Source organism: Salmo salar, chromosome ssa09, assembly GCF_905237065.1.
Source record: "Salmo salar chromosome ssa09, Ssal_v3.1, whole genome shotgun sequence".
Taxonomy (NCBI): domain Eukaryota; kingdom Metazoa; phylum Chordata; class Actinopteri; order Salmoniformes; family Salmonidae; genus Salmo; species Salmo salar.
In genome coordinates this window covers 141,806,381-141,820,065 of record NC_059450.1, presented here as the reverse complement: position 1 = coordinate 141,820,065, position 13,685 = coordinate 141,806,381, and the positions used below count along the sequence as shown (strand labels likewise).

General features: G+C 43.3%; 1 protein-coding gene across 7 annotated transcripts in view; it reads right to left on the bottom strand.

The window, feature by feature from the left end:
- LOC106613172 (phosphatidylinositol 4,5-bisphosphate 3-kinase catalytic subunit beta isoform) overlaps positions 1–13,685 on the bottom strand; it is a 74,179-nt gene that overhangs the window by 16,946 nt on the left and 43,548 nt on the right. For all 7 annotated transcript variants that reach the window (XM_045724734.1, XM_045724736.1, XM_045724730.1 and 4 more), the window contains 2 exons: positions 9,740–9,968; positions 6,740–6,978 (listed from right to left, as the gene is read on the bottom strand). In XM_045724734.1, the coding sequence (XP_045580690.1) occupies positions 6,740–6,978; positions 9,740–9,968 (468 nt within the window). The remainder of the gene's footprint in view (positions 1–6,739; positions 6,979–9,739; positions 9,969–13,685) is intronic.

Genomic DNA, 13,685 nt, shown 5'->3' with positions numbered 1-13,685 from the left:
GTATATATTTTTAAACCTGCATATTTAGTTAATATTGCCTGCAAACATGAAATTGTGTCACTGCTCTTGCGTTCATTGCACGCCGAGTCAGGTTATATGCAACAGTTTGGGCCGCCTGGCTCGTTGCAAACTAATTTGCCAGAATTTTACGTAATTATGACATACCATTGAAGGTTGTGCAATGTAACAGGAATATTTAGACTTAGGGATGCCACCCGTTAGATAAAATACGGGGCGGTTCCGTATTTCCCTGAAAGGAAAAACGTTTTGTTTTCGAGATGATAGTTTCCGGATTCGACCATATTAATTTACATTTACATATTAATGACCAAAGGCTCGTATTTCTGTGTGTTTATTATAATTAAGTCTATGATTTGATAGAGCAGTCTGACTGAGCGGTGGTAGGCACCAGCAGGCTCGTGAGCATTCATTTAAACAGCACTTTCGTGCGTTTTGCTAGCAGCTCAACACAATGCATTGTGCTGTTTATGACTTCAGCCTAATCTTGGGAGTTGATAGGCTTGGTGTAACCGATGTGAAATGGCTAGCTAGTTAGCGGGTGCACGCTAATAGCGTTTCAAACATCACATGCTCTGAGACTTGGAGTAGTGTTCCCCTTGCTCTACATGGGTAACGCTGCTTCGAGAGTGGCTGTTGTCGATGTGTTCCTGGTTCGAGCCCAGGTAGGAGCGAGGAGAGGGACGGAAGCTATACTGTTACACTGGCAATACTAAAGTGCCTATAAGAACATCCAATAGTCAAAGGTATATGAAATACAAATCGTATAGAGAGAAATAGTCCTATAATTCCTATAATAACTACAACCTAAAACTTCTTACCTGGGAATATTGAAGACTCATGTTAAAAGGAACCACCAGCTTTCATATGTTCTCATGTTCTGAGCAAGGCACTTAAACGTTAGCTTTTTTACATGGCACATATTGCACTTTTACTTTCTTCTCCAACACTTTGTTTTTGAATTATTTAAACCAAATTCAACATGTTTCATTATTTATTTGAGGCTAAATTGATTTTATTTATGTATTATATTAAGTTAAAATAAGTGTTCATTCAGTATTGTTGTAATTGTCATTATTACAAATAATAATAATAAAAAAAGTAAAAAAAATATCGCAATCGGCTTTTTTTGGTCCTACAATAAATCGGTATCGGCGTTGAAAAATAAATAAATAAATCGGTCGACCTCTAGTGTGTAGTATTGTAAATGTGACTACTGATTGATGATAGCTGAGGGTGTGTAGTGTTGTAAATGTGCCTACTGATTGATGACAGCTGAGGGTGTGTAGTGTTGTAAATGTGCCTACTGATTGATGACAGCTGAGGGTGTGTAGTATTGTAAATGTGCCTACTGATTGATGACAGCTGAGGGTGTGTAGTATTGTAAATGTGCCTACTGATTGATGACAGCTGAGGGTGTGTAGTATTGTAAATGTGACTACTGATTGATGACAGCTGAGGGTGTGTAGTGTTGTAAATGTGCCTACTGATTGATGACAGCTGAGGGTGTGTAGTATTGTAAATGTGCCTACTGATTGATGACAGCTGAGGGTGTGTAGTATTGTAAATGTGCCTACTGATTGATGACAGCTGAGGGTGTGTAGTATTGTAAATGTGCCTACTGATTGATGACAGCTGAGGGTGTGTAGTATTGTAAATGTGACTACTGATTGATGACAGCTGAGGGTGTGTAGTGTTGTAAATGTGCCTACTGATTGATGACAGCTGAGGGTGTGTAGTATTGTAAATGTGCCTACTGATTGATGACAGCTGAGGGTGTGTAGTATTGTAAATGTGCCTACTGATTGATGACAGCTGAGGGTGTGTAGTATTGTAAATGTGCCTACTGATTGATGACAGCTGAGGGTGGGTAGTATTGTAAATGTGACTACTGATTGATGCCAGTCAGTAGTCAACTTCTGGACTTGTCTCTGTGCTGTTTGTTGCTACTTGGCTATATGCCAAACTGGGTTTTTACTTTATTTACCAATGTCTTAGTTTTTCCTTGCTCAACTTTTTCACCCCAACGCAATATCCGGACATGGTTCTACAGGACCTCCACCAGCCGAAAAAGCTACATTTTGTTGCATTACAACCTGTAATTGAAATGGATGTTTATTTGGATTTCATGTAATGGACATACACAAAATAGTCCAAATTGGTGAAGTGAAATGCAAAGAATTACTTGTTTAAAAGAATTGCAAAAAAAAACAAAAAACTGAAAAGTGGTGCGTGCACATGTATTCACCCCCTTTACTATGAAGCCCCTAAATAAGATCTGGTTCAACCAATTACCTTCAGAAGTCACATAATTAGTTAAATAAAGTCCACCTGTCATCAATCTAAGTGTCACATGATCTGTCACATGATCTCAGTATACATACACCGGTTCTGAAAGGCCTCAGAGTCCGCAACACCACCAAACAAGGGGCAAGCAAGAGGCACTATGAAGACCAAGAAGCTCTCCAAACAGGTCAGGGATAAAGTTGTGGAGAAGTACAGATCAGGGTTGGGTTTAAAAAATTCTGAAACTTTGAACATCCCACGGAGCACCATTAAATCCATTATTAAAAAAATAGAAAGAATATGGCACCACAACAAACCTGCCAAGAGAGGGCCGCCCACCAAAACTCACAGACCAGGCAAGGAGGGCATTAATCAGAGAGGCAACAAAGAGACCAAAGATAACCCTGAAGGAGCTGCAAAGCTCCACAGCGGAGATTGGAGTATCTGTCCATAGGACCAGTTTAGCCATACACTCCACAGACCTGGGCTTTATGGAAGAGAGGCCAGAAAAAAAGCCATTGCTTAAAAGAAAAAAAAATAAGCAAACACGTTTGGTGTTCGCCAAAAGGCATGTGGGAGACTCCCCAAACATATGGAAGAAGGTACTCTGGTAAGATGAGACTAAAATGTCGCTTTTTGACCATCAAGGAAAACGCCATGTCTGGCGCAACCCAACACCTCACATCACCCAGAGAACGCCATCCCCATGTTTTTCATCAGGGGACTGGGAAACTGGTCAGAATTGAAGGAATGATGGATGTCACTAAAAACAGGGAAATTCTTGAGGGAAACCTGTTTCAGTCTTCCAGAGATTTGAGACTGGGGCAGAGGTTCACCTTCCAGCAGGACAATGACCCTAAGCATACTGCTAAAGCAACACTGAAGTGGTTTAAGGGGAAACATTTAAATGTCTCGGAATGGCCTAGTCAAAGCCCAGACCTCAATCCAATTGAGAATCTGTGGCATGACTTAAAGATTGCAGTACACCAGCAGAACCCATCCAACTTGAAAGAGCTGGAGCAGTTTTGCCTTGAAGAATGGGCAAAAATCCCAGTGGCTAGATGTGCCAAGCTTATAGAGACATACCCCAAGAGACTTGCACACTAGTTCTGTTTTTCTTGTCTTATTTCTTGTATTTTTTTCACAATAAAAAATATTTTGCATTTTTAAAGTGGTAGGCATGTTGTGTAAATCAAATGATACAACCCCCAAATTCCAGGTTGTAAGGCAACAAAATAGGAAAAATGCCAAGGGGGTGAATACTTTTGCAAGCCACTGTAAGTAGTAACATTAACACTATGCCATCTAATTGCAGTCGCTGTACTCATAATATACAGGAGAACTATCACCTTATACACGTGGCAAGCACAGCTTCAGATGCAATCGTTAGGTAAAGGCAATTTAAGTGTAGGAAAGGATGAAACAGTAAGTACAGATAGTAGTATAAATCCCCCCGCACAGTCCTCACAAGCCGGACAATTTTCTCAATACTTCTGGAAAGAAATGCTGTCGGCATGCTCAACCGGTGTCGCTCATTTAGCCGACAGAAACTTTAAACCGGTTCTGCACATTAAGCAATGAGCCGGAGTCAGAGGCCGAGCTTCCTCAGGTCTTTCCTCTACCCGTCGTGGGGTCTGAGCTGCCAAAGCCTCCCACCATTAACTCTGACAAATTGAAAACCCTAGTCATTGGCGACTCCATTACCCGCAGTATTAGACTTAAAAACGAATCATCCAGCGATCATACACTGTTTACCAGGGGGCAGGGCTACCGACGTTAAGGCTAATCTGAAGATGGTGCTGGCTAAGGCTAAAACTGGCGAGTGTAGAGAGTATAGGGATATTGTTATCCACGGCACGATGTTAGGATGAAACAGTCAGAGGTCACCTAGCGCAACAAAGCCTCAGCGTTTAAATCAGCTAGAAAGATGTGTCGGCATCGAGTAATTGTCTCTGGCCCCCTCCCAGTTAGGGGGAGTGATGAGCTCTACAGCAGAGTCTCACAACTCAATCGCTGGTTGAAAACGGTTTTCTGCCCCTCCCAAAAGATATATATGTAGATAATTGTCTCGCTTTCTGGGACTCAAAGCCTGGCCTGCTGAGGAGTGACGGACTCCATCCTAGCTGGAGGGGTGCTCTCACCTTATCTATGAACATAGACAGGGCACTAACTCCACAATGAGATAGCCTGCTGCCTGGCCTGCACCCTGTTCGCCAGCCTACCAGCTTAGTAGAGTCTGCCACTAGCAGTCAGTGTAGTCAGCTCAGCTATCCTCATTGAGGCCGTGGCTGTGCCTCGATCTAGGTTGAGCAAAACATGGCGGTGTTCGCCTTAGCAATCTCACTGGAATAAAGACCTCCATTCCTGTCATTATTGAAAGAGATTGTGATATCTCATCTCAAAATAGGGTTAGTTAAATGTTAGTTCCCTCACTTCCAAGGCAGTTATAGTCAATGAACTAATCACAGATCATAATCTTGATGTGATTGGCCTGACTGAAAAATGGCTCAAGCCCGATTAATTTACTGTGTTAAATAAGGCCTCTTCTCCTGGTTACACTAGTGACCATATCCCCCGCACATTTCGCAAAGGCAGAGGTGTTGCTAACATGACAGCAAATTTCAATTTAACCCCCCAAAAAATGCCTGCGTTGTCATCTTTTGAGCTTCTAGTCATGAAATCTATGCAGTCTACTTATCACTTTTTATAGCTACTGTTTACAGGTCTCCTGGGCCATATACAGCGTTCCTCACAGAGTTCCCTGAATTCCTAATGGACCTTGTAGTCATGGCAGATATATTTTTTTGTGACTTTAATATTCACATGGAAAAGTCCACAGACCCACTCAAAAAGGCTTTCGGAGCCATCATCGACTCAGTGGGTTTTGACCAACATGTCTCGAACTAGTCATTGCCACAGTCATACCCTGGATCTAGTTTTGTCCCATGGAATAAATATTGTGGTGCTAAATGTTTTTCCTCATAATACTGGACTATCGGACCACCATTTTATTACGTTACAATCGCAACAAATAATCTGCTCAGACCCCAACCAAGGATCATCAAAAGCCATGCTATAAATTCTCGGAAACACAAAGACTCCTAGTTGCCCTTCCAGACTCCCTCCACCTACCCTAGGGCGTCGGAGTACAAAAATCAGTTAACCATCTGAGAATCTTAATTTAACCTTGCGTTATATCCTAGATGCAGTCGCACGCCTAAAAACCAAAATCATTTGTCACAACATATTTGCTCCCTGGTATACAGAAAATACCCAAGTCCTGAAGCAAGCTTCCAGAAAATTGGAACGGAAATGGCGCTCCACCAAACTGGAAGTCCTCAGACTAGCTTTGGAAAGACAGTACCGCGCAGTATCAAAGAGCCCTCACTGCTGCTCAACCCACTTGACTGGGTTGAGTCAGACGTGATATACCTGTCCGGTTTTGCACCCTGTCGGGCTTGTGCGGTGGAGGAGATCTTTGTGGGCTATACTCAGCCTCGTCTCAGGGTTGTATGTTTGGGGTCTGTTGATATCCCTCTAGTGGTGTGTCCCCCTACCCACCCCTGTCTCAGTCTCCAGTATCTATGATGCAATAGTCTGTGTGCCGGGGGACTAGGGTTAGTCTGTTATATCTGGTGTAATTTTCTTGTCTTATCTGGTGTCCAGAGTGAATTTAAGTGTGCTCTAATTCTCTCTCTCCCCCGGCGGACCGGAGCCCTAGGATCATGCCTCAGCACTACTTGGCCTGATGACTCCTGCTGTCCCTAGTCCACCTGGTCATGCTGCTGCTCCAGTTTCAACTGTTCTGCCTACGGCTAGGGAACCATGACCTGTTCACCGGACGTGCTACCTTGACGTGCTGTTTTCAACTCTCTCACACCTGCTGTCTCAATCTCTGAATGCTCGGCTATGAAAAGCCAACTGACATTTACTCCTGAGGTACTGACCTGTTGCACCCTCTACAACCACTGTGATTATTATTTGACCCTGCTGGTCATCTATGAACGTTTGTTCTTCAAGATGTTCAAACTGGCCTTAAATGGCCATGTACTCTTATAATTTCCACCCGGCACAGCCAGAAGAGGACTAGCCACTCCTAAGAGCCTGGTTCCTCTCTAGGTTTCTTCCTAGGTTCCTGCCTTTCTAGAGTTTTTCCTAGCCACCATGCTTCTACATCTGCATTGCTTGCAGTTTGGTGTTTTAGGCTGGGTTTCTGTATAGCACTTTGACATCGGCTGATGTAAAAAGGGATTTAGAAATGCATTTGATTGATCGATTGATTGAGTGATAACAGCTGAGGGTGTGTAGTATTGTAAATGTGACTACTCGAAGACAGCGACATCCACCCCATTGTTGGGCATATGTTGCTCTCGGAGTGTGTGTGTGTGTATTTCTGATGGGAAATATTGTGCTCCCAATGTGTACTGTTAGGTACCTGGGACTGGTCGAAGTGCATGGTGACTTTGAGGCTGGCTTCGGCCTGTTTGTCGTTGACACCGTCTGTGACGGGTGTGGCTCCTCCCCCTGGCTCCAGCTGCGGAGAGAAGCAGGCCTGCAGCCACTCGCTCCAGGTCATCAACTGTACCTGCTGCATCTTCTCCTCGCTGATACGGAACATCTTACTGCGGAAGTCCTTCACCTCCTGGTCCTGCAGAGCGTCCAGCTCGTGGAGACCTGTGAATGGTTCACGAAGCTTCATAAGTACTTCATGACAGCTTTATAAGCATTGCATAACGACTTTGCAGGTGATCGGGCGTGCATAACAAGGCCACAAGAGGTTTTACAGCATTTTATACCAAAGATGTATTTTATTGATCGTGTTCCGTTTGTGAACACCTGTGAGCAGTCATTAAGCTATATAAGCACGGTGTAAGAGGTTCTTAGAGGCCCCACACACACACACACACACACACACACACACACACACACACACACACACACACACACACACACACACACACACACACACACACACACACACACACACACACACACACACACACACACACACTAATGGCATGAGCACTACAGTGTGTAAAAAAACAGTAAAACCTCTGCATGAGTGGGTCTAACGGTACTGCATTAAAAGGCATTGCCATTCATGTTTAATGCACTCCCTCTGACTGACACATAACCTGGCATGGTAACAAGTAGCAATTCATGTTTATGAGGGATTACAAATGACAATCCAATCTCAACAGTGTTGAACTCTAACCTACTGTTTACACTGAAATACAACTGTCACTGGGTATGAAATCTAGATCCTAAATTCATCATATCTACTTGTTGAACAGAGCTCGGTATTTTGGGGCCGTCAAATGCTTTGGATGATAAAAACATGTTGACATTTAAAACCATTAAACATTCATATGACCCTCAGCTCTCAGAGGATGCCTCTGGTCTGCATTATTAGCTTGTGTGTGCCTGTGTAAGCGGCTGGCCAGAACTCCCTCAGTGTGTGTGTGTGTGTGTGTGTGTGTGTGTGTGTGTGTGTGTGTGTGTGTGTGTGTGTGTGTGTGTGTGTGTCTGTGGCTAGCCAGCGCCTGAGGGCTGTTTTGAGTACCGCTTACTGACAAAAGCCTTTTACAGATCACATCTGACAAAAGCCTTTTACAGATCACATCTGACAAAAGCCGGAGCCAAGAGGGAGAATATCAACATGGGATGAGTCTCCTTCAATTACTATCGCTGATTCCCTCTCTGAACAGGCCTGATTGGCCAGCAGCCTAGGGGACCTCCATAGACCCCTACCATCTATGTCCCACACACCCTCAGGCCAACACGACTGTGTGTGTGTGTGTGTGTGTGTGTGTGTGTGTGTGTGTGTGTGTGTGTGTGTGTGTGTGTGTGTGTGTGTGTGTGTGTGTGTGATAGCAGTGCACGGGTCAGCTGTTTGTTCACCCACACCCGCAATTGCTAATAACCCATTCGCAACCGCCGGACTATGTGAACTAAATAAACCCTTGCTCTACAGAGTAATGTAATAGATAGATAGCATGAATGCTTCAATCTAGTTGACGTCGGTAAAATTCTCTGTCATCACTGGCGGAGCAAAGACATTTAGGGGCTGGGGAGGAAATACGCTGCAACAAAAATATTTTCTGTGCAAAAATGTCCAAATAACATTAATTTGACTGGTTGTAAAGAAAAAGAAAGCTGTGAAAACGACCCAATGTGTTTCTGACAAGATTTCAGTTCGGCTTGGATGCATATTTTATGTGGATGAAATATCAGCTTTTATGAAGAAGACATATCATCTGTAGAGGTGCTAACTGAGCATTGCATTCCCTCAAGATGCAGAAAGAAAAATTACATTTCTCGACTCCTGTAAAAATGTTGCCTACATTTGGTGTATGCAAGAAATGCTTAATTCTACAGTCAGTGTCCAGATGTCATTTTCCATTTAACCCATCTGAACAGTAGGTTACTGTTCCCTTGACGCATCATAGGCCTATTTGAAGTCTCTGTCTAGTTACTGTCAAATTTGTATAACACCTCACAATCACCACACAGCCACACTGCTATCATCCTCTTACCACTTTACCAACTAGTTCCTAAACATTACTTTTCTGGCCTTCCCATCTCTTTATTTTCAACTCTCCTTTCGGCAGCTTTTGTCTTATTGAATTAAACTTCGACAATGTTCTTTTTCCAAAATCAAACTTTGTCACATGCGCCGAAGACAACAAGTGTAGACTTTACTGTGAAATGCTTAATTACAAGCCCTTAACCAACAATGCAGTTCAAGAAGAAGAACATATTTTGTCTCTGTATTGATGTTAACCATCTCTGCCTGTTCCTAAAGCCTTATTTGGCGATTGGCCGTGTAGGCTATTTGGTACGTGTGCATTTAAGCCCTAAAGCTTAGGCTCATGATAGCCTAACATAATGAAATAAAAATGTCAATATAGCAGATAGATATACAATTGTTTTTACAGATTGAATAAAGAGAAACAACCCGTCCGCCCTGGATAGAACCACGGGGAACGCGGTTAATGAGTAAAACAGCACATCACTAGTGTGTAAGCGTGCATGCATACAATAATTTTTAATTTTGTGTGTATCAACGCAATAGACTGACCGTTCCACCCAGGGGCTTTATCTTCCCTACCATTACAGTGGTGGTCTGGCGTGTTACCACCACTCTGCACAGCGCCTTAGCACCATCACAGATAACACTGAGTGACGGACGATGTAACAGACATCAGGAGCCTGTCTATTCTAACCGGATTGTTTTGCATCCGACGGGCCTGACTTCAGCTGATATTGGAATGATGACATGAAACATCTGAAAAGACGGCTCACGTCTGACAGCCAAGGCAAAGATACTGGAGATTAACCGGTGGTGGTGTGAGATCACTGTCTGGGAGCATCCCTACTCTGTAAGTCAATCATCAGTGTGGGGGTCTACAGAGACAGAGAGAAAAGGTGTCACCTTTTCCGATGAGCACGCCGATCTTGGAGTCGAGTAGGCGTTCGGCGCGGCCACAGTTACGTGTGACCAGTTTGAGCATGGGCCAGAAGGGCCTGACGTCACAGAGGCGCCTGGTCTCATCCTCCAGCTCCTCGTGTACCGCTGCCTGGTTCACACACTCAAACATGTGGCCCTCCATCTCCCCCAGAGAAGGGAACAGGGGGTATGACTGGGCCTGCTTCCATAGGAGCTATGAGGAAGGAGGAGGAAAAAGAGGGGGATAACAGAGTTATTACAGAAACTATGGCAAGACAAGTTGACACAATCTACCTGTATGATCACAGGCGACACAGAGACAGGTTCAGCCTCTACAATACAGGATCTACAAGTGGAAACTCAATTATTAGCCAATAGCATCATGACTCGCGTCACAATAATACAGTCTAAAGCCAACAGTAGTTCTAAGAATCAGCATAATTGAAATGTTAACAACCAATGGATGAACAACAACCATATGATGACAGGGGAATAAAAACATGACACAGGTCCTGTATAAACCAATCAGGACATGAATCATGCTTCCACAAACCAATCAGGACATGAATCATGCTTCCACAAACCAATCAGGACATGAATCATGTCCCGTTGCGCAGTCACAGGGTGTTGTGTGTTTGAGCCAACCGGTCACTAAGAAGATAAACGCGAGGACAGAGTATTAGTCAAGGAGTCATGTCACCTCCCTTCAGACAAACAAGTTAAAACCCTTGCCACAACATTCGTCTGTCATAACCAACTTACTGATCATAACATCAGACCAAGTCCCCGCAAAGTATAGACCGAGAGGCTAAAACAAAAACACTCTCGGTTTTCAGCTTTTACCACATCCTAGATTGAATTACTGTTTACTATTTGGCTGTACTACGTTCACATGACAAATAATTGCTGTTACCTAACAAATCTGTTGTTATTATCCATTGTGTGAGATCTAATTATCTGTCACATTTAACCACCATGCTATTCGTAGCCATCCAGAGATCACATGATCACTACTGTTACCTGAAACGACACTCCCTCTTAGAAGTCAGCACCTTGAAGCAGAATAACAGCCTCCTTAAGAGACATTTTATTAAAACTTCACCATTTCGTTCAACAGCATCTTTTCAATATTTTTGTCTTCCATTCAGTTTATTTTTTATTTCATACACATTGGATGGATACGCAAGGTAACAATGTATTTTTTCCCTAAAACAACACTTATTGAGTACAAGTCACAACGATTCCTGTGCTGTTGGCTAGTCGAGGACGAATATTAGGCCACATTTCCTTACATTGGAATAAAAGTGAAAGATTAGGTATTCTAATGGCAGCTGAGTGGTTGTGTGTCAGTCTGCCCCTGATAAATGTCATGCCCACGTCCTGTCTGAGCAGGGGAGACATTTTTATTCTCCACCCAGCTACTGTGTTGTCTAGAAAACAGTGTCTGGGTGGGGTTTAATGTTAGGTGGCTGGCAGGCCTTTTGCCTGGGGACGACTCTGCTCCTTAACATCTTTAGTTGGGGGAAATTAATCTCCCCCTCCCCGAATTGGCTTTATTGGCATGGGAAACATATGTCTACATTGCCAAAGCAAGTGAAAAAGATAATAAACTAAGGTGAAAAACAAAATTAACAGTAAACATTACTCAAAAGTTCCAAAAGAAAAGACATTTCAAATGTTATATTATGTCTATATAAAGTGTTGTAACGATGTGCAAATAGCTAAAGTACAAAAGGGAAAATAAATAAACATAAATATGGGTTGTATTTACAATGGTGTTTGTTCTTCACTGGTTGCCCTTTTCTTGTGGCAACAGGTCACAAATCTTGCTGCTGTGATGACACACGGCGGTATTTCACCCAGTAGATATGGAAGTTTATCAAAATCAGGTTTGTTTTCAAATTCTTTGTGGGTCTGTGTAATCTGAGGGAAATATGTGTCTCTAATATGGCTATACATTTGGCAGGAGGTTAGGAAGTGCAGCTCAGTTTCCACCTCATTTTGTGGGCAGTGTGCACATAGCCTGCCAGGTCTGCCTATGGCATCCTTTCTCAATAACAAGGCAATGCTCACTGAGTCTGTACATAGTCAAAGCTTTCCTTAAATTTTGGGTCAGTTACAGTGGTTAGGTATTCTGCCACTGCATACTCTCTGTTTAGGGCCAAATAGCATTCCAGTTTACTCTGTTTTTTGTTAATAACTTTACACATTGGAAATAATTATCTTTTTGTTTTCTCATGATTTGGTGAAGTCTAATTGTGTTGCTGTCATGGGACTCTGTGGGGTCTGTTTGTGTTTGTGAACAGAGCCCCAGGACCAGCTTGCTTAGGGGACTCTTCTCCAGGATCATCTCTCTGTAGGTGATGGCTTTGTTATGGAAGGTTTGGGAATCACTTCCTTTTAGATGGTAGTAGAATTTAAACAGCTCTTTTCTGGATGTTGATAATTAGTGGGTATCTGCCTAATTCTGCTCTGCATGCTTTATTTGGTGTTTTATGTTGTACACGGAGGATATTTTAGCAGAATTCTGCATGCAGTCTCAATTTGGTGTTCGGCCCATTTTGTGAATTCTTGGTTGGTGAGCGGACCCCAGACCTCACAACCATAAAGGGCAATGGGTTCTATAACTGATCCAAGTATTTTAAGACAGATCCTAATTGGTATGTCAAATTTTATGATCCTTTTGATGGCATAGAAGGCCCTTCTTGCCTTGTCTCTCAGATCATTCACAGCTTTGTAGAAGTTATCTGTGGCGCTGATGTTTAGGGCGAGGTATGTATCGCTTTTTTGTGTGAACTAGGGCAACGGTGTCAAGATGGAATTTGTATTTGTGGTCCTGGCAATTGGACCTTTTTTGGAACACCATTATTTTTGTCTTACTGAGATGTACTGTCAGGGCCCATGTCTGGCAGAATTTGTGCAGAAGATCTAGGTGCTGCTGTAGGCCCTCCTTGGTTGGGGACAGAAGCACCAGATCATCAGTTAACAGTAGACATTTGACACCTCCCCTTCTCGCATTCTGCAGTCACACAGATGCTTTTTCATTTCTTTCAGCTTTCCTCCATATCTCCTCTTCACTGGCTCCAGGGAATAGATTTCCACCGAACAAGCCTTCAGTAGCCCTCTCTGAGCATAACTCAACAACAGGTAGCCAGACTGTAGCTTAACGGCTAGCCTACCTACCAGGACATAACTGATAAGACTGCACAACTGTCTGCACAACTGCAAAAAAAGATGTTAGCCACGTTTTCTGGACATACGAAAAGCAGAGAGACAAACACTTCTGTGAATTGGAGTGTTAGGTTACTCCTCATTAGGAACACTGGAGCCAGGGGTGATCCAGAGAAACAGAACACTGGAGCCAGGGGTGATCCAGAGAAACAGAACACTGGAGCCAGGGGCCAGCAGGGAGAGGGGCCAGCAGGGAGAGGGGCCAGCAGGGAGAGGGATCTCACCAAAGGGTTAAAAAAAAAAAAAAATCCTCCAAAGTATTTACACTTTAAACTAAAATCATTTAAAAAAAAAAAATCATTGTGACCAAAATATGACACCTTAAATGACGGTAAAGACTACAGTGCATTGTTACATTGCTGACCTTTGGCCTCCATCTCACCCCACCTCTACCCACTAGCCGGGTCACGCCTGATGTCATAGCATTATTTGCATGCAGTGAGTGCAGCTCAGAGACAAACAAACCGCGCCAGCCGCCAGCTGTGAAATAACACCCATTAGACAGCGTCTGTCTGGACTGGAGAGGAGACGGCAGTCTACAGCAGTCTACAGCTTGTTTTAGTTGTTATGATGGCCTTTATACAATGGCTCAGAACCAGAACTTCAGCCAGGCAGCACATTCATTAAAACAATCCTCACCAATCTGCGTTAAACTAATGAATGTTGTAAACTAATGTGTTGCTTGTGGGTTGATTCTAAT